Source organism: Lynx canadensis, chromosome F2 (assembly GCF_007474595.2).
Source record: "Lynx canadensis isolate LIC74 chromosome F2, mLynCan4.pri.v2, whole genome shotgun sequence".
Classification (NCBI taxonomy): Eukaryota; Metazoa; Chordata; class Mammalia; order Carnivora; family Felidae; genus Lynx; species Lynx canadensis.
Window position 1 is genome coordinate 3,028,151 of NC_044320.2, and position 18,793 is coordinate 3,046,943.

Here is an 18,793-nt window from a genome sequence, read left to right on the forward strand (position 1 = left end):
CGGTTCCAGGTGCCCCAGCCCGGGGTTTCCTTTTTCCCCCCACACCTTCTCTGTGTGTTAGTCCTCGTTTGTACATTTGTCTGGCTCTTCCTGGTTACTTAGTCTTTCAAAACCAAATCTATAAAATTCACAGAAAGTGCGTTGGGATTCCAGCTTGTATGTTAATTTTGCGAAATTTTGTGGAAGTAGATATTTTTTGATACGAATTTTCTGCCCAAGAATATGGCACGTCTTTGTATTTGTTCAGGATTGCTTTGTATCCTTCAGTAAGATTTTGTAGGCTTTTTCACATGCGTCTTTCCTGCTAAACCAGTTCATGAGTATTTCACTGTTTTGGCCTATTTTTGAATGGGTTTTTAATGGACTATTTCTAATTCAAAATGCATACTGCAAGCATAGCCGAATATGCTCAATTGTTGTTTATGATGATGCTGTATTCAACAAGCGTATCATTCATTTACGAAGTCATTTTTTCATTAGAATCTTACCCTTTGTAGGTATACAATCATCTAATTGGCAAAAACAAGAATTTTTCTCCCTTCTTCCCTAGTCTGTACAGTTTTTTCCTTTCCTTGTATTCCAAGGCTCCTTCCAGGTCATGTTTATGGGTGGCAGAAGAGAGCCCCGGGTCATTCTGGATTGTATCGATTGGAAGTGTGTATTTGGGGTAATGCTTGTTGTTAGGTTTCAGTAATGTGTGTCTTTGGTGTTCTTGTTTATTTGTGTATTTAATTATGCCCTTCTGTGCTTAGAATTTTTATCAGGAGGGCTGCTATATGTAATTAAAGGTCTTTTCAGCCTTTACTGGAACGATCTTGGTTTTCTCTCTTAATTTGTTGTTTATATTGTATTGATGGTGTGTCGGCATTGAGCTGTTAAGTGACTCCTACTTGGTTGTGCTGTATTGTTATTTTGAAATCTTGATTTATTGTATTTGCTGATATGTGGAATTTTGCAACTATTCATAAGTGAGATTATTAAATTTTCCTTGTTTTGAATGTTTATTTTTGAGAGAGAGAGTGAGCGAGCATGAGTAGAGGCGGGGCAGAGAGTGAGAGAGACACAGCGTCTGAAGCAGGACTCCAGCTCTGAGCCGTCAGCACAGAGCCTGACACTGGGCTCGAGCTCAGGAACTGGGAACAGTGAGATCATGACCTGAGCTGAAGTTGGATGCTTAAATGATTGAGCTACCCAGGCACCCCCCATTCTAATCTTTTTTATATTAGCTTTATAAGGCATGATATTAAAAATTACACTAAGTTCATCAGGTAAAATTGGGGTCTTTCTATGATTTTATGGCCTGAAGTATTTTAAGCCAGAATTGGAATTGCGATTTGTACAGGTGAGGGTAGATTTGGTCTGTGTGAACCCTGCCATCTTCCCGGGGACAGGTGTGTGAGTGCCTCTCTGGCTCCTTCTACACCAGCACAGCTTCTCAGGTTGTGCACTTCTTGCGTTGGCTTTGGTAACTTTTAGTTTTGTTAGTATGTGCTCTGCTTCCCCACAGGTTCAGGCAGTTGCCAGGAGCTGTGCCTCGTGACTTCCAGTAACTTCAGGCCTGTGTCTGGTCTCACGCCCAAGCTGTCTGCGGAGGCTGGCCCTTGGGGCGTGTGGAGGGCTCGTCTGTTGTAGGGTGTCTTTCCAGGACAGGCTCAGAGATCAGGGTCACAGCATTTCCATTCATTTTCAGTAATGGCAGCGTTTACCTTTAGGCAGATCCCCTTTCCTGATCTTGTTTGATTGTTTTTATCGTTTTTTTCCTGCTGTTCCCTTTGGATATTTCTCTAAAATTTATTCTCACTTCCTTTTTCCGATACCACTTCTACTGTCTGACCAGTTTTGGTGTGTGATAGTCTCCTTTTTGTGGTATTCCTTTGCAGTTTGAACTTTCAGTTTTGTTTCTCTTATTGTAGCATTATTTAACGGGATGGTAATTTTCAAGTAGCTCAGGGGTTTGGGTCTCACCTTTATTATTCTAATGCTCCTGGCTGACGAGCAGAGCACATGTTGTTTACATGCTAGTTATTTTGAATGTGTTCCAGTCTTCATTATAGCCAGGCATGTGGTTGATTTTTATAAATGTTCTACGGAAGAAACATACATTTTCTCTTTGGTGCTACAAGGATCAGTGTGCTCGGAAGTGTGAGTTACTGGTTATATAAAGAAGGAGGAATGGGCCAGGGCAGTCAGGATAGAGCCCCGCGAGTTCCTGTGGAAGCTGCCGTGCTGCGTTCCACCTGCCACGCTGCCCTCCCCTGTCCCGTGCCTTCCGCGTGAGCGCCACGCTTCTGGAAGGCCGCTTCTGGCCGTCTCCTCTGCTCTCGCTCCTGTACCAGTAATGCCTCCAGTGTCTGGGCCATTCTTGTTAGCGTAGAAAATGTGCAGTTTCTCTCATCCCTGAAACCCAGATCCTTGCCCTCTCCCTCCCAGGCACCTCACGTGTTTCCTCTTTTCCTTTATCGCAAAAGTTCTTGGCGCGTGTGGCCGTCGTGCGCCTGGCGATGCGTGGCTGCCCGGGCCGGGCTGACCTGAGTACGTCGCCTGTCTTGGGCCCCGCTGCACTCGGGCTGCCCTGCCTCCCCTGCCGCCCCAGCACCCACCCAGCCGCCTCGGCCGGGGGCGCCAGTGACCCTCGTGCAGCTAAGCCCCCTCCGTCCTTCTGAGTCCTCGTCTACTTCACTGGACTTCTGGGTCACCGCGTTCTCCGGCACCATTCGATACAAGTATGATACCAGCGGCAGATAGAATTTTAAGTGTTGTAGTAACCACATTTTAAAAGGTAAAAAAGGAATCGTGTCTTACCCCAGAATATCCAAGACACCATCATTTCACAGGGATCACCCACATAAAAGTTCTGGAGATGTCTTCTCTGCTTTTATCATGCTGAGTCTTTGAAGTCGGCACGCTTCCCGCGCTCAGCCGTCGCGCCTCTGTTTGGGACGAGCCGCGTACCGCCAGGTGCTCCCCAGCCGCGTGTGGCTTCCCGCTACCGTACGGGACGGGGCGGCTCCTGGTCTCCTCTGCACCCCCTTTCCCTCCCTTTGGGCTGCCGGTGACTCCTGCTGGCCTCGTCTGAATGGCGGATTGGCCGCCTTGCACGTGTGTCTGTGTGGCCGCTCGGAGCCGGCGCCCAGGGCAGAGTGAGATCCACACGGTCCCGCCTTCACGGAGCCCAGGTGCCATTCCGTTCCCAGCGAGACTCGTTCCGAGACCCTCACCTTTCCCCCTGCCCTCGCCCCCAAACAGACGCGGGTAGTTTTGTGCGGTGCCCTCGGTTGCTTTGTTGTGGTCCTTCTCCACAGTTGTGACCAGATGCTGACTCGGGTGATGGGTTATGCCGGAGTCACGTCAGCCTTGTTCGCTGCTGTACTCCTGGTGCCTGGAACGGAGCCCCGCACCCCGTAAGTCTTCGAGTCCGTTCCTTCACCCCCTCACACACCAAGCGCGGCCCTCCTTCCCTGCGGTGCGGCGGCGGGCGGGACGGGCATCCGCCACTCTGTCACCCTCACGGGCCGTTCAGTCCGGCAGTGGGATCGGATAGGAGAAAGAAGACCAGCAACGAAAAAAACAAACATAATCCGATTGTGCAAGAGGTGACGTGAGCGTGTGTGTGTCCGGTTGAGAGAGGGCGGTCAGCGTCGGCCCCCTCCCCACCCTGCCTCCTTGGCAACAGATCTTGCTCAGAGCCTCTTGCTAACCTCAAGTAAACCGCGGAGCGTGCTGCACGCATGTAACCTCAACAACTCTCCTTCCGTGTGTCGGCGCACAGCCAAACGATTGGCAGACATAACAGAATATTCCGATACTTAGTATGAACGTTTTCATCTGAGGGAGGGGGACCAGAAGCCCTCCCTTACAAGTAGTAACCGGGGAGCGATAAGGAGTTATGGGCCGACCCTGGGGATAATGTCAGAATGAGGGAGGAAAACAGTAGGTTAACAAGAAAGGAATCTAATTTTCATGACTTAAATTTCTCATTGTGCTTTAAGAGAAAACTTTTCATTATAAGATGAGTATTGTTATGTAATCACTTAGTGAAACTAGTTGAGATGTCCCTCATTTCATGTGTCAGCACCAGCTTAATGACTTTGGATTCCTGCTCTGTTGGAAGGAGCCTCATCTCCCCCTTTACGGATGTGTGTGTGCGGGGCCAGCAGGTCAGATACCAAACAGAATTTCTCCCCATAATGTCACTTTCCCAAATGGTGAGCACTCATATACAGTTCCAAAGATAGCAAGTACAGTATTTTCTAAATTACACATAAATTGTATTCCTAGAAAATTCACTGCGGAGCATACTTTGTGTTTTAAAATAGACTTGGGTTCAGGGTGCCTGGGTGGCTCAGTCGATTAAGCAGACGACTGTTGATTTCAGCTCAGGTTGTGATCTCACGGTCCGTGAGATCAAGCCTCACGTCGGGCTCTGTGCTGACGGTGCAGAGCCTGCTTGGGATTCTCCGCCTGCCCCTCTGTCTCTCTCTCTCTCTCTCTCTCAAAATAAATAAACATTAAACAAATTTTTTTTAATAGACTTGGGTTCTAGAATCCGATCTTTCACCAACATGACATGCCACCAGGACTCTTGAAAGCCATTAGGACACGGGACAGTCTTCATCGTGAGGGAATTTCCTATGCATTGTATGACGTCCCACAGCCCCAGTCCCCATTCGTAGCCCGCATTCTAGCCAACCAAAACCAACTCTCTGGGACACGGTTCTTCCCAGTAAGACTAGAGTGCGTCCAGTGACGATGAGCTCATGATGAGAAATTAGGTCCAAGAGGCAGGCGGACGGCAGACCGGGTGGGCGTCCGCTTCCTTTGCTGGCGTTGTACCTGTTTGAGCAGGGGACTGTCAGGCCTGACTTACACTTCGAAGTACCTCCCTGGCTTCCGGGTGGGGTGGTCCGTGAGGGGACAGGCACAGACCAGGGGAACAGCCGTGGGCTGATGCTCTAAGCACGATACCGAACTGTGACTGCACTAGAGCGGCAGCCGGGAGGGTGGAAGGAAAACGCGGGGGGCTCCGGACGTGGAGCTCGGCCGGGCGTGGGTGAGGAAGGAGGAAGCCTGCTTGTTGGCTCTGGAGCAGGGTTGAGCGGTGATGCTTGTTGCCATGCTGGGGAGGACTGGAGGGAGAAGCAGGTGTTGAGCGCGGATCCCGTGGCCGTGCTGTTCACCGTCGGTCCCCTGCGTCCGTGTGGGGGTGCGAGGCGGCCGGACACGCGTCCGGTTCGGGGCTGGAGGTGGTACTCGCACCACGGGGCCGGCTGGGGCCTGCTGGGGCGCCACGCTCCGGGGCCCTTGATGGTTTACAGAAGGAGCAGAGGAGAAGCGGGAGGACCTGGGGAAGGCCGAGGAGGGAGGCGGTGTCCACCGAGGGCAGGCGGCAGGAGGCTGGGAGAGGAGAGCTGCCCACTGCCCTGCTCGGAGGCCTGGAATGGGAGACCAGGAGGGCCACCCCGGCCCGGTCCGTCGGGAGGTCCTCACGGAGCACACCCCGGCCTTCACAGCAATGCTGTGAAGATGTTCTGCTGTGAAGGGAGCTCGCTCCAAGTCACTGCTGGGCCATAATCCCAACTCAGTCCCGGGGCAGAATTTGGGCCAAGGGGGGCGCTTGGTGGCAGGGGCCAATCTGCACGCACTCCAGAGAAGGAGTGCTGAATCAGGCTAGTTGCTGTAAATGAATGTGTGGGGATCGTCACGGCAACGTGGGCATTGTCAAGAAATGCTAGAAGCGGCAGACGGGCATTTGTTTTGTCTTAAGAAGAAAAGGGTTTGTTCTATTTGGAAAAATGAAGTCTCTTTGGGCTCGTCTTCCTGAGAAGGGTCTTTGGACCCTGCCATGTGTCTAGCACCATTACAGTCAGAGACTTGTAGCTGAGGGTGTGCTCGCGGGGCGGGGGGGGGGGGGGGGGGGGTGTGTGCACGGGCCCCTCCCTCTCTGGGAAGGGAAGGGAGTTTCACACGCGGTTCCCCCGCCCTACCCCTGGGCCGGTGAGTGAGTCAAGTCAGGGACTTCTCCTTCCTTCTCTGGTAGCTGTGATTCAGTCTCCCAGCTCTGGGAGAGGGAGCGCTCCTGGTCGGTGTTCAGGAGCACGGGGCACAGGCACATCCCTCACCTTGAGGTGCGAAGACGGTTCCCAGCGGTTCTAGGACTGCTCCTCGGGAGAAGAAAACCCCACTGGGGGCCGCATGCACGAGCGGCCTCTCCCCAGACGCAGTCTTTGGGAGGAGGTCCTGGGGAGAGCGGGATGGGGTGGGGACCGTGACAGTGTCACAGAACACCTGCCAGCAGTCCTACCTGGGGTCCAAAGTGTTTGCCTTTTCTCCCAAGCCCACACATCTGGCCGACTTCAATCAAGTGCAGACCATTCAGTATTCCAACAGCGAAGACAAGGACAGGAAAGGAACGCTGCAGCTGAAAATCGCGGGCGCCCCCGAGGTAAGGGCAGAGTTTCTCGCGGACCGCCAGACTCCCAACTTTCTCCTGTGTGGGGGGTGTTCTGTCCCAAGTAGGTGACGAGGACGGCAGGTGACAGCTGGCAGAGTCAGGAGCCGTTGTCGAGATGGCTGAAGGTTACCGTGAACTACCAAGGAAATCGGCTTCTTAGGGTACATGCAAATACACATACCTTCGCCAAGCGTCATTTCCCAGACCGCTGTATGTGACGCTCTCTGCCGGGTCACCGAGACCGCAGCAGCAGCCGCTCTCCTGCCGGGGACCCCACTGCCCTGACGCTTAGCCCAGAAGCCAGGAGCGACCCGGGTCGTTCTCAGACCTTAGCGAGAGAAGCGGTTTGGGATACTTTGTCCCCGTTTCCACGGCTGAGGAAGCCGAGCACGGGCGGCGGAGCTGGGGTTCGTCCCGGAGCCCCTGGTCTTGGCCCGCATGCCGCGTGGCGCAGTGGAGACGGGTGTTGTTTGGCAAACACGGCATCAGGTGGCCCCCGGACGAGCGAAACGCTCGCGTATGAAGGAGTCTGGGCGACCGTTGGCACAGGCAGCTGTGCTTGTGCACACAGCCCGGCCCGGACCTGTGTCATCTGCTCCGTGCGGCGCCCGGGCCCCTTGGGCGGCGGCAGCCTTTTCTCACACGGTTTCTTGGCCACGCTCCTCGCTTGTGCTTCCTGCCTGGATCGGTTGGCATTTCTGGGGCTCTAGGAAATGCCTTTATGCTCAGACATAAGCCGATGAGACCCTAAGATCTCGAGGCTTTATTACAGATTGAAGTTTCCTGACGGTAGCTCGGTAGTGTCATTGTCACCACTGTTTTCAGACCTCCCCCCCACGCCCACCCACCACCATGACCTTCAGCTGAGCGTAGGGAAGGTCTGCGGCCCCCGGAGCAGCTGGTGACAAATGGTGCCCGGGTTAGGGCGTCCTCCGAGCTCTGGCCGTCTCCTGGACGATCTTTAATGGCAGGTCCTTCAGGAGTTTTGGCAGAATTGCAGGTTTGATACCGAAAAGAGTGATTTCTAACCTCAGGCAGAATGTGCTGTGCGTGCTAGAAATAGGGACATTTTTTCTAGTTTTCATAAGTATTAGAAAAATTATGATGATAATTGATAACAATCGACTCCACGTTAGTTTAGTTCCTAAAATAAGCCATACTTGAAATATGCTGATTCTCTAAATCCTCCCTTAGTTACACTGCGCCAGAGGGGCCAGACATTCTGAGGGAAAATTTTTTTTTTTTTTTTTGCCTCCTTTAGTTCTAGAAAGTGAATCTCAGTTTAAGTGATTTTTTCTCTTTTTGTCTGGGTGCCTTCTGTCACATATTCTAGGATAAACGTCCCTAAATATCAACCTCCTTTTGCACGCCAACCTTACGACAAATCTGTGTTGCTGTCACTCTTCTCTGTTTCCAAGTGCATCTAGGGGTGTTGATGTCATAGCACCAGCTGCCCTTTGGTTACTGGGAAGAACAATAACCCCTCTTTCCTGGTCTTTTCCCCTTTGAGCCTCTGACAGTGACGGCACCGTCCCTGACCATCGCCGAGAATATGGCTGACCTGATAGATGGGTACTGCCGGCTGGTGAACGGAGCCACGCAGTCCTTTATCATCAGGCCCCAGAAAGGTGAGGTCCCGCTTCCGCTTGAGCGTCCCCTGAGCTGCTGGCAGGCTCACCCCAGCAGCCTCTGCTCCTTCTCGTGGGTCAGTCTGTGCGTGTGAAGAGAAGACAGGGACTCAGCCCAGCAAATCTGTATGCTGCTTTTTCTGGGGAGGGAGGGCAACGCACAGCCTGGGTCTGAACGGAACTCCGGGGAGACAGTGTTGGTGTTCAGGCTGTTGGTTCGAGCAACACACTGGAGCACTTTCTAGGCCCCTGTCCAGTGTAAAGACACTTGTAGGATCGCGTTCCGGGTCTGTTTGCTTTCAGGTATCCTTTGTAACGCGTGTTAAATAAAGCATCTTTCCTGTTTTTTCTTATAGAGCTCAAAAGCTTAGAGAAAAGAACAAATTCATTCTCAGTCATGATGTGTAAAGTCGATGATTGGAATGAATAACTGGCCTGGAAACAAGGCTGTCTCACCTCCAAAGCGATGTGGGGTTTTTACAAGGCAGTGATAATGGCTGTTTGAGAAGATTGGATTTCTGAAATAATCAAACGAAATGTTCCCAGCAGGATAATAGCATAGTGGTAGCAAGACAAAGTTGGGCTTTAGAATTCTTATCAACTTGTGGGTTCGAATCACGACTCCTCTGTGCTGCCGTCTGTAAATTGCTTAACCTCTCTGTGCCTCGGTGCTCTTGCTGTAAAATACAAGACACAGAGTGGCACCTGTCTTTTATGGTTTAGGGAGGATTAATGACCTCATAAAAGGCTGGGAGCTGTGTCCACCACATACTGTGGCACGTAAGTCTTAGGATCGTTCCCATCACACTGCTAGCTGCGGTGGGGACCCTGACACATTGTGGGAACCTTGACTTTGACCGTCCCCACGGCGTGGTAGGTGGGTCCACAGTGGTGCCACAGAGCAGCCGGCACTGTGGCAGGTGGCACAGGGCCCTTGCAGCTCTCACCTCCCTGACCAGGATGGCCACAGGGAAGGAGTCCCGCAGGGCTGCGTGCCCTGTACGGGGGGAGATAGGAAAGCACCAGCAGGGCAGATGGGGAAGTTCCGAACTCCCGTCGAGCCGCAGCAGAAAGCCCAGCCCGCCCGGCAGCCGAGTACCCCGTGTTGACAGCAGTTAGAGGGAGCAGTGGGGGCATGTGAAGCAGTGGAATCATTGGAACCTTTGTGTAAAAAGTTAGTGTCCTGATGGCTCTGGAAACAATAGCGAAAGCCAGAGCCAGAAAGCCGGTTAAGGACACAGCTAATCAGCAAAAATGTTTGTAACACCATGATCGGACCAAGGAAACCTATTCATTGTTTTTTTTTTTTCTTTCATAGTAGCTTTCTTTGTATGAAAACAGTTGCTTTTAGGAATGTCTAGGGCCACTGTTTGTCAGAACTTGTGCAGACACAGACTCTTGGCTTTACATTCGTGCTTTAAGCAGGGGTATGTACCTTGCAAATATGATTTAAATGTTTTAGGGAAACTCCTTTCCGTGAAATTAGTATTTTATGAAAGTATTCAGGGGGCGCCTGGGTGGCGCAGTCGTTAAGCGTCCGACTTCAGCCAGGTCACGATCTCGCGGTCCGTGAGTTCGAGCCCCGCGTCGGGCTCTGTGCTGACTGCTCAGAGCCTGGAGCCTGTTTCCGATTCTGTGTCTCCCTCTCTCTCTGCCCCTCCCCCGTTCATGCTCTGTCTCTCTCTGTCCCAAAAAATAAATAAACGTTGAAAAAAAAAAAAATTAAAATTAAAAAAAAAATTAAAAAAAAAGAAAGTATTCAGTGTGACATATTGCCTGTCTCCTTTTTAGTGAATAATTTAAAAATTTTATGCTGATTTCCCTAATGTTCTTTATCAGTTTGTCGGTACACACAGAAATAACATTCAGACGTTAAGTATTAAATAAGCCCGGCCATTCCATGTTTGAAACGTCGGCATCTTCCTGTGTTGGTGTTTCATTGGCTTTTTTTTCTCCTTGGGGATCAACGTTTTGATATCAGATCTTGTGAGCTGTGTGCATTAAGTTCCTCATGCGTATGACAAGAGCATAAGTGAAAATATTGTCATAAAAAACTAGTAGGGCACTGGCTGTTAGCAATTGTATGTTGTCTTTACAGAGTGAGATGTTAGACTTAGTAACTTACTTACCTGATTCTCACTCCCAGCATATTCATTTTTTACACAGCTGTTTTATAATAGATGCCTAAAGTGAAGATACATTGCCTAACGGAAATAACTGTAAATCAAACATTTAAAATTTTTTTTTAATGTTTATTCGTTTTTGAGAGACAGAGAGCGTGAGTGGGGGAGAAGCAGAGAGAAAGAGGGACAGACACCCAACTACTAAGCCCCGTGAGCGCCCCAAAAGAAACATTTCTAAAGCTGCGATATGGGGAGGAAGATGTCTGTGACACAGACACCAGAGCATTAAAATCTCTTCTTTCTCACACGTTCTCCCAGCTCACGAAGACAAGCCAGGATGGAAATAGGCTCCTCACAGAAGGGGACACACAAATGTCCAGTAAGCACTGGACACAAACGAGCCAGATCGCATTTTGTGTTACTAGTTTGGTAAAGTGAGCCATCGCGGAAGATGTGCCCTTGCACTTGTTGGCGTCCGTGCCAGCTGTTGGGGCTCGTTGTCTGCCTCCTGGAAATCCTCCTGCAAAGTTAGACACGGGATGTTCCCTCTGCGCTGTTCGTAATCACTCAAAACCGGAAACAGCGTGAGCGTCCGTCCACACTGTGGAATTAACCGCTGGATGAGGGAGCACGCGCCCCTGATGCAGCTCCGTAGCCGCAAACAGTGATGAGATGGTGGTGATTTGTGCTAAAAGCCTACAGCACGCGTGTGAGTGTGAGAGAGAGAGAGAGAGAGAGAGAGAGAGAGAGTGTCTGTCTGTGTGTGTGTGTGTTGTGTGTGTGTGTGTGTGGAGTGAAACCTTTGTGTGTTTATTTACAGAATAAAGGAGTCCGGTTATCTGGACGAGCTAAGTGACCGACTGTGGACAGTGAGCACTCCCGGGAGGGGGCAGGGGGAGGTGTGTTTGAAGCGAAGGGGTGGGGGCTACTGCCTATCCACGTTATGTACCTTTATGATTTAGATTTGCTACGGTGTGTCCTGTACTGTTAACTTTAAAAAATAGATAAAAACTTTTATTCGAGAGTTTAAAGTCAAATGTAGGTTCATAGGAAGAGCCATCCTTCTTCCTAAAGAATTATTCAGACAAATAACATACCCACCCCACGAACGACTCGAGAAGTCCATATGTGTGCGTTCAGCTTTGTGAATTTAAAGGAATGTCCGAAATCAACCCTGGAACCGGGTGTTTCAGGCGGTGAGTTCTAGTGTTGAGAATGCTGCCGCCGATGTTGTGTGTTGCCGCTTTTCTCAGAGGTCTGTTACCTTCAGGTCTGTTCCTTCCAGAAAGTGCTCTGTTAAGACCCTCCACTCGTCAGTCGGCTCATTTACAGCCTGCCTTGTGCTCCTGCCCGGCTGCTTAGGAAGCGTCTGTGCGCCACGTGTTTATTAACTGGTCTCTTTCTCTCTCCAAGGAAGCAGGCGTTCCGACAGGGGGTGCAGACGGCTAGAGGCCACGCTGACGTGTCACTTGGAAGGCCGTTATTAACGGGCAGTGGTGGATGTGGGCGACATGCGCTGTAGCAGCCACGGGTGTCCTGATAGGAAGTTCCAGGAAGTCCACTTTGGCCTCCATGCTGTAACTTGGTTATGTTGCTTGAAACTTGAGGCCAGGAAGTCGGAGTGAGGAAGCTTGCGTGGAATCGCCGTAGCGCCCTGGGCGCCACGCAGAAGCTTCGTGCGCTGTGTCACTCATGCCGCACAAGCGTCTGTGCAAGTTAGTCTGGTTTCTGTTTTCCCGGTAAATAGACAGTTGTTCAGAAAGAGTCACTCGGGGCCCGAGGCTTGATTCAGTTCTTGGTTTACCGAGTGGTGGTCCGAGAGCCGTCTGAGCACAGGGTACCCTGCTGAGTGTCCCGAGACACCCGTGGGCAGGTTCGGTGTAACCTTCAAGCGGTTCTGATACATGGGAAGTGCCCTGTAATGAGGCCAAAGCCCCAGCACGGCCGCCCGAAGCCGCCTGGGGTGTTGCAGGAAGGGCTCCTTTGAGCTCAGATCGCACTTAGGTTGAGCTTTAAGAAATTGAGGAATTTGGTGTTTCTACCAAATGAGGAATTCTTGGTATCTCTACAAGAAGGAAGAGCTTCTTCCGAGGGTTGGAGGGTGTGAAGGCAGCACGCTGTGTTCAGGAGATACGATATGCAGCCACAGAGAGCAGGGAACAGCGGAGAATGGAACAGGAGAGGCGGGCGACGGAGCTGCTGGGGCTGGCTTGTAGGGCAAGTGCAAGGGCAGCGAGTGCTAGAGGGGCCCTGGGAAGGCGGCAGAGAGATGGGGCGGTAGGTGGGCGGACACCCCAGAGAGGGAGACAGGGAGGTGTTGTGTGTCCAGCAGAAAAAAAACAGTGCTTCGTGGGACAAAGATGTGCTTAAGTTTCATCTTAAAAGCCATTGAGAGGGCGCCCGATGGGCTCAGTCAGCAGAGTGTAGCTCTCGATCTCGGGGTTGGAAGTTCGAGCCCACGTTGCATGTAGAGATTACTTAAAAATTAATTGTAAAAAAAAAAAAAACAAAAACAAAAATGAGACACTACAGTTTTAAGCAGGGGAATGACTTGATGAGTTGTACTTGGGGAAGATTATTGTGGTAGCGACTTAGGTCAGGGATGGAGTAGAAGACAGGATTAGTTCAGTGCCTGTCAGATTTGTCCACATAAAAGACGTTAACTGGGGACTGCGTGTGCTTCCTACTTCACAGAAGGAGGGTGAGGGGAGAGGGTCTCCCCCAGCCACCAGACATAGCCCTTTGCCTCGCTGTGATGACCACCAGGAACGAGTCACAGTGCCTGGAGCCACGAGGCCCAGGCATTGATGGGAGGTGACCCCTAGTAGAGGGCCCAGGTCGGGGGCTCAGGTTCCTGGGCTCTGGTGCATCAGCCCCTCTGCCTCTGCACAGCCCGAGGATTTGTCTTCCTTTTATTTGTGCTTCCCGTACAGATTTTCGTGTTGCGACTGGTGAGCGTTTTTTATCAAAGTACAAAATGTCCTTTGGTGTAAGTCACATTGACTTTGACCGGAAGACAGTCTTCATCTTTTAGAGCTTCCTGGGAGGGATGTCGTTCCACCTCTGCTTTGTTTTGATTAGGCGGTACCTTTTAAACCATATGCACCCCCGGTTGGTTTGTGTGTGTTATAAATATTGAAAATAGACCATGAAAACAGCATGATGACCTCCTTAATAAAGGGTTATTGCTAAATTCTGGAGGAAGACTTCTTCTCTGATTTCTGCACATAGTCTTTTCAAAAGAAATAGAAGGAACCTCATCTCTCTCTCTCTCTCTTTTTTTTCTCCAGAAGGTGAACGGGCTTTGCCATCAATACCAAAGTAAGTGCCCTTTGTGCATTTTGTTACTTAGTCGTGTAGAGTCCGTGTGGGTTCCATGCTTGATTTTCCATTTGCCTGAATAACCACATTTCTAGGTGTGCGACTAGGGAAGTAGAAAACCAGTATTTCCAGAAAGAAGTCAATCAGCTGTCATTCTTGCTTACAAGGGATGTGTCCTTGGGCCGGCAAGCAGGACCCTGACCGCTCTCCTCTGCCGGCCACGCTAGGCTTGCTTCACCACTGCCCACACTGTTCTAAAGCTGTGTTGAAGTTTTCTTAGTTACTGGAGTAGACTGTCCTCTCTCTACCTCTAGGCCATCGTAAGTGCTCTTCTCCCTCATGGTCCACTCTCCCTCCAGCCTCCTTGACCCCGCTCCACCCCTGCTCATCTTTCCGGGCTCATCCTGCATCACTCTCTCTAGAAACCCTCCACGATCCCCCAGTCCTGGAGAGCGTCCCCGTGTGCGTGCCCATAACACCTTCTGCCTTGCTGTAGTACTTATCCCACTTTAAACATATACTGTCTTTTTGCTTATCCACGCCCCGTGGTCTTGTGGACGGCCAGGGTCACGTGGCCTTGTAGACCTGGCCCTGGAAAGTATGTGGCACGCAGGAGCCACGCAGTAGCCGTGCGGGTGAGTGGGGGGATGGCCGAGAGCAGCTTTGGGCTTCCAGGCAGTGTCTTCACAAACTCAGTGATATTTAACAGATACTCACTGATGCCCCACATTAAGCCACAAACCAGTGCCCAGAATATCTTCAGATTGGAAAGTCTGTTGAGATGACTGTGAGGGTTAAGATATGCAGAATCGTAAACGTGGATATAAAAGCGGGTGAAGAAGTTAGTAGGTCAGAAGTGGTAACAGATGCTGTAGACACCGAACAAGTAAAGCAAACCTGGGAAGAGCAGAATCGCCACGAGTCACAGAGCAGCAGACGCTGTGACTGCTGGTGCTCCGGAGGGCGGCGGAATCCGCGCACATTGTGGCAAAGCTGATTCGCGGCAGCACCCGGAAACGCGGTGTGGCCGAGGAAGCCCCCCCCCCCCCCCCCCCCCCCCGCTGCTTGGCAGCAGCACGTGGAGGCCGACAGTGAACCTGCTCTCGGGAGCACACGCACCCTTCCCTGCCAGGCGTGGGGTTCAGAGAGAGTTTTCCTGAGTCACGTAGCTGCAGTGGAAGAGAAACGGCTGATGTGTTGCACAGCAACTCTGATTCCACTTAGAGGATCGTTAGGTCTCAGCTACATCGAGCATTCAGTCAAAGGAGCCCAGTCCCGTGGCTTTAGGCTATGATTGCTGATCGTAGAGGCCACACAGCCGCCTGCGGGACCTTTCCAGTTCCCCAAAGGGATCGCCTCAGTCCCATGCTTCCTAGTGTAGATTCTATGTACAAGACGTGTCTTCTGTTCAGTGCTTCTGTACTGCACGCTTGCGTATCTGGAGAAAGTCGTCTTCTGTAAAAACAGCAGAGTCACTTTGGCATCTGAAGAGTCCTGGGTTCCTTTTCTTTCTCTGTGCTTTGTGTTTTCCAAAATTTTTAAACGACCTACACTTGTATTTTTTAAGTGTTTGCTAAAACATGTGGCCAATATTTTATTTTATGTGTGTAAACATGCAAAACGCAAGTGTTGGTGAGCCATTTCATGAAACAAGCAAGCAGATGTTGAGCTTACGTTTTTTTTCAGGCTGTACATAAAAATACATATTCGTGTACTATCTGCTTTCTTACACGCACTAAATTAAGAAGGACCAGTTTATACTCCAGTTTCTCAGATGACGTTTAGGAGTGCAGATTTCTTTTCCAGGTGTTTTTTCTCCTGGAGAAACCCTATAAATGTGGGGCGGTCCCTTGCAGTCTGGCATTTAAGTGTGAAGTTTTACGCAGCCTGCTAACCACTGGCCAGCGAACGGTGTTTGTTGTGCCAAAGCCACCGTCAGGAGTGGCTTTCTCAGCGCGGCTCAGCGTTCCTTCAGTTGTCGATCTTAATTCCTGCCTTGTAGACCAGTAAAGCAGTCTGACTCCTTTAAATGCCTCAGGTAGTGCAATTTAATCTTCTAAAAATTAGCCTTGAAAGGTCTGGTCTCCATGGGAAGCGGCAGCGTCCTGATTACAGGCGCTCCCTGTCGGCTCGGCGGGGGCTCGGCCTGGAGGGCGTGGCACTCACGGCTTTGCACCTCTCTGTTACAGGCTGGCCAACAGCGAGAAGCAAGGCGTGCGGACACACGCGGTCTCCGTGTCAGGTGAGAGGCTCCACCCGGAAAGCCCCAGACGGCGGCTGCCCCGCAGAGCCTTGTGCAGACGTAGGAGCAGCCTGTCTTTACTGCGGTCGGTCTTGCTAGAGCAGCTTAGAAAACTGAACGGTCTGACTACCAGGGCTCCGTAACTTTACCATCATTGAATAGGTTTAAATGTGGCTCGCAAGTTTTCTTCAGATGAGACGTTTATGGATAATGTCAGATTACTTCCAAGACTGTATAGAATTCCAAGTTATTCTTCAGTTGTGATGTCATGTTCGTTGTGTTAGAGTGAATATTTTTAATTTTGAACTTGCCGTTATAATTTTATCTTTGCAATTCAGAATGTAACAGAATATACTTTGTGTATTTATTGTTTTTTTGAGTTCAGGAAACGTGAAGTGTTTTTAGGGTTTTTGTCTTTCACAGTTAACATAAAGTGTGTTTGAATATTGCTTTTTTGAAAGATATAGTTAAGATACTGGCACAATCAGTATGTTAACTATTGCTGGTGTCATGAGTATGGTGTGCTTTCCTTGGTATGTTTTCAAAACATCTGTGCCTTTTTTCCCCATTTAAAAATGTGGAAAAGAGAGGAAAGTGAGGGCAGGAAGCATCTCCTGTGACCCACGTTTGCTGTCTTAAAATACATACACAATGGATACATACATCTGTGTGCACGTACGTGTACACGTGCATGGGCGCACATCTAGTCCGTCCCTTGGCTCTGCGTTACATCTCTAAATGGTAGCTTCCTAGTAACTCCGGTGTCTGATGATCTGATTTAGAATAAGAAACCTAATTCCTATTAGTTTACTTTCCCTTGGGTTAATCTTCCCCGAAATTTAGTTTTGTGCTTTTGCCCAGTCGATGACTGTATTCTTTTTTTCACGTTCCAGCTTACAAATACAATTGCTTACTTTTGATCGTGCACAAACACCCCACAAGCCCTCTGTCAAGAAGCGTTTGTGCCCCCGCCTCTATACGCTTGGCCAAGATCCTCTAGTGATGAGCTGTGTGACAGATGTGTGTCAGAGCTCTGCTGTTTAAGAAATCATGGACCGCTTCCCGACGAGGGGGAGGGCGTTTTGAGTACAGAGCTTGTACCCTGGGCCTGCGTCAGAGGCTGGCGGGCTGCAGGGCTGCCGGAATGTCTAACACCACAGTCGATTGTGCTTGCATGCTGCCTTCCCCGGTGCCCCCTCCTGACCCGGCAGTGGCGCTGGGGCGCTCAGGGGTGCTCAGCATTTGCACCTGTGGGCCCGTCCTCGTCCAGGCCGTGGTGGGCCGCAGAGTCGGGACAGATGTAAAACCAGGCCCTCGGGGAGTCTGTACTCTGGTTGGAGAGACAAAAGCCCGCCGGTGCGAGGTGGTGAGCGTGGCGAAGCAGTCCGTCTGTGAGCAGGCCTGGATCCGGGAGAAGCCAGCGAGCTGGGCGGCCCCGGATGTCGTGCAGGGTGTTGTGTGGAGCAGGTGAGGGAGGGCGGGGCGGGCCCTCTGTGCCTCAGCGCCACCCTCCGTCATCCTGCCGGCCACGGCCCCTTCCCGCTGAAGGCAGGGCAGAGGTGCCCGTTAGGCGCGTCAGGACTCCACAGCCCAAGTGACGTAAAGTGGGGCCTCGCAGAACTCCACGTCTCCTTTCACGTCTTGTTCCTTCTCCTGTTTTCCTAACCCGTTTGAATCAGGGTCCTCACTTGAGGCTTTGAACCTCTGTTGTTAGTGGCTGATCATCCTCGCACACCCGGGTCTTACCTCCCCTGCCCCCTCCCCCCCCCCCCCCCCCCCCCCCCGCCCTTGATCGTTCTGCCTTCACACTTCCCTGTAGCTGTCCCTCGGCCCCGGGTCTGACCCGGGTCTTCACAGTTCCCTCCTAGCTGTCCCGTGGCCTTGGGTCTCTACCTCAGTCTCTTCTCCATGTTGATTGATTGCACTGCTGTCACACGTGTTTCATTGAAATTGGCAGCTCGCCGCTCAGAAACTCGAGTTGTAATTTACAGTCAGTCAGAGTTTAGACTCGTTAGCTCAGCCCTCAGCGGCCTTCCCCCCACCCACCCGACATGTTGTTTTCCAGAAAGTGGGGGCCTGCGCCCCTCCCTACCTCCTCACGGCTGTTTTCAGCCCACCTGTGCGGTCCCCTGGCCCGGACACTGTTTTCATCGTCCCGGGTCAGTCTTTCTGGTCCTCAGAGTCGGTGGTCCTGTTTCCTACGTGGCTGTCACTTTGGGCATCTACAGCTACAGGTGAAGAACAGTCCTCGCTGTCCAGGGATGTTTAGCGACAGCACCGATGGCTTCGGGTTTCTGTTGACCCTCGGTCATTCCCCCTGCTGCTCGCCCATGTCAGTGGGATTGGACCACGTCGGTGGGATTGGCGTGTTCGTATCTTCCACAGAGGCTGAGGGGCCTGCCTCACACTTAATCCAGAAACTGTTTCTCCGATACCTAGAAAACCAGTACTGTTTGTACACCCCGGGGGTGCTTCTTTCCCTAGCAGCCTGGAAGCCCTATGGCACCCGAGGGAGAGATCCAGCCGCCCCGGCTCCTGCACAAGCCTGCACCTGCTGCCCCCACGGTGAGCCCGCTCTGCCTCCAGGCTCCTGGGTGAGGCTGCGGTCCAGCAGAATGCCAGCCATGAGCACGTGCTTTTGTGTCCTGCCATATCTCATTTAACCCGTGGCACACCCTGGCAGATGGGTGTTGTTCCGGTCATACATTTCCCACTTACGGTAATTCACTCAGCGAATAGTTCCAGACGCTGGGGTCTGATGGTGAAAACGAGGCCAGCCCTCTTCCCTTATGAGTTGACAGTCTACGGAGAAGACAGGCCAGACATGCTGGATTGAAATCAAGCAGTTAAACCAAGAGCAGTGAGGGAGAGGCTATTTAAAATTCTGGTCGAGGGGCTCCTGGAAGGGTCAGTCAGAGGAGTGGGCAACTCTTGATCTCACGGTTGTGAGTTCGAGCCCCATGTTGGGTATAGAGATTACTTAATGAAAACATTTTTAAAAATAATAAAACTGGTGAAGAAAAGTATC

At 51.2% G+C, this 18,793-nt stretch overlaps 1 protein-coding gene across 1 annotated transcript in view; it reads left to right on the forward strand.

Annotated features, from left to right (window-relative positions):
- The window catches only part of PTK2 (protein tyrosine kinase 2), a 241,902-nt gene that overhangs the window by 136,771 nt on the left and 86,338 nt on the right, over positions 1-18,793 (forward strand). The window contains 4 exon segments of the mRNA XM_030304586.1: positions 6,335-6,442; positions 7,962-8,079; positions 13,493-13,523; positions 15,713-15,765. Of these exon segments, the coding sequence (XP_030160446.1) occupies positions 6,335-6,442; positions 7,962-8,079; positions 13,493-13,523; positions 15,713-15,765 (310 nt within the window).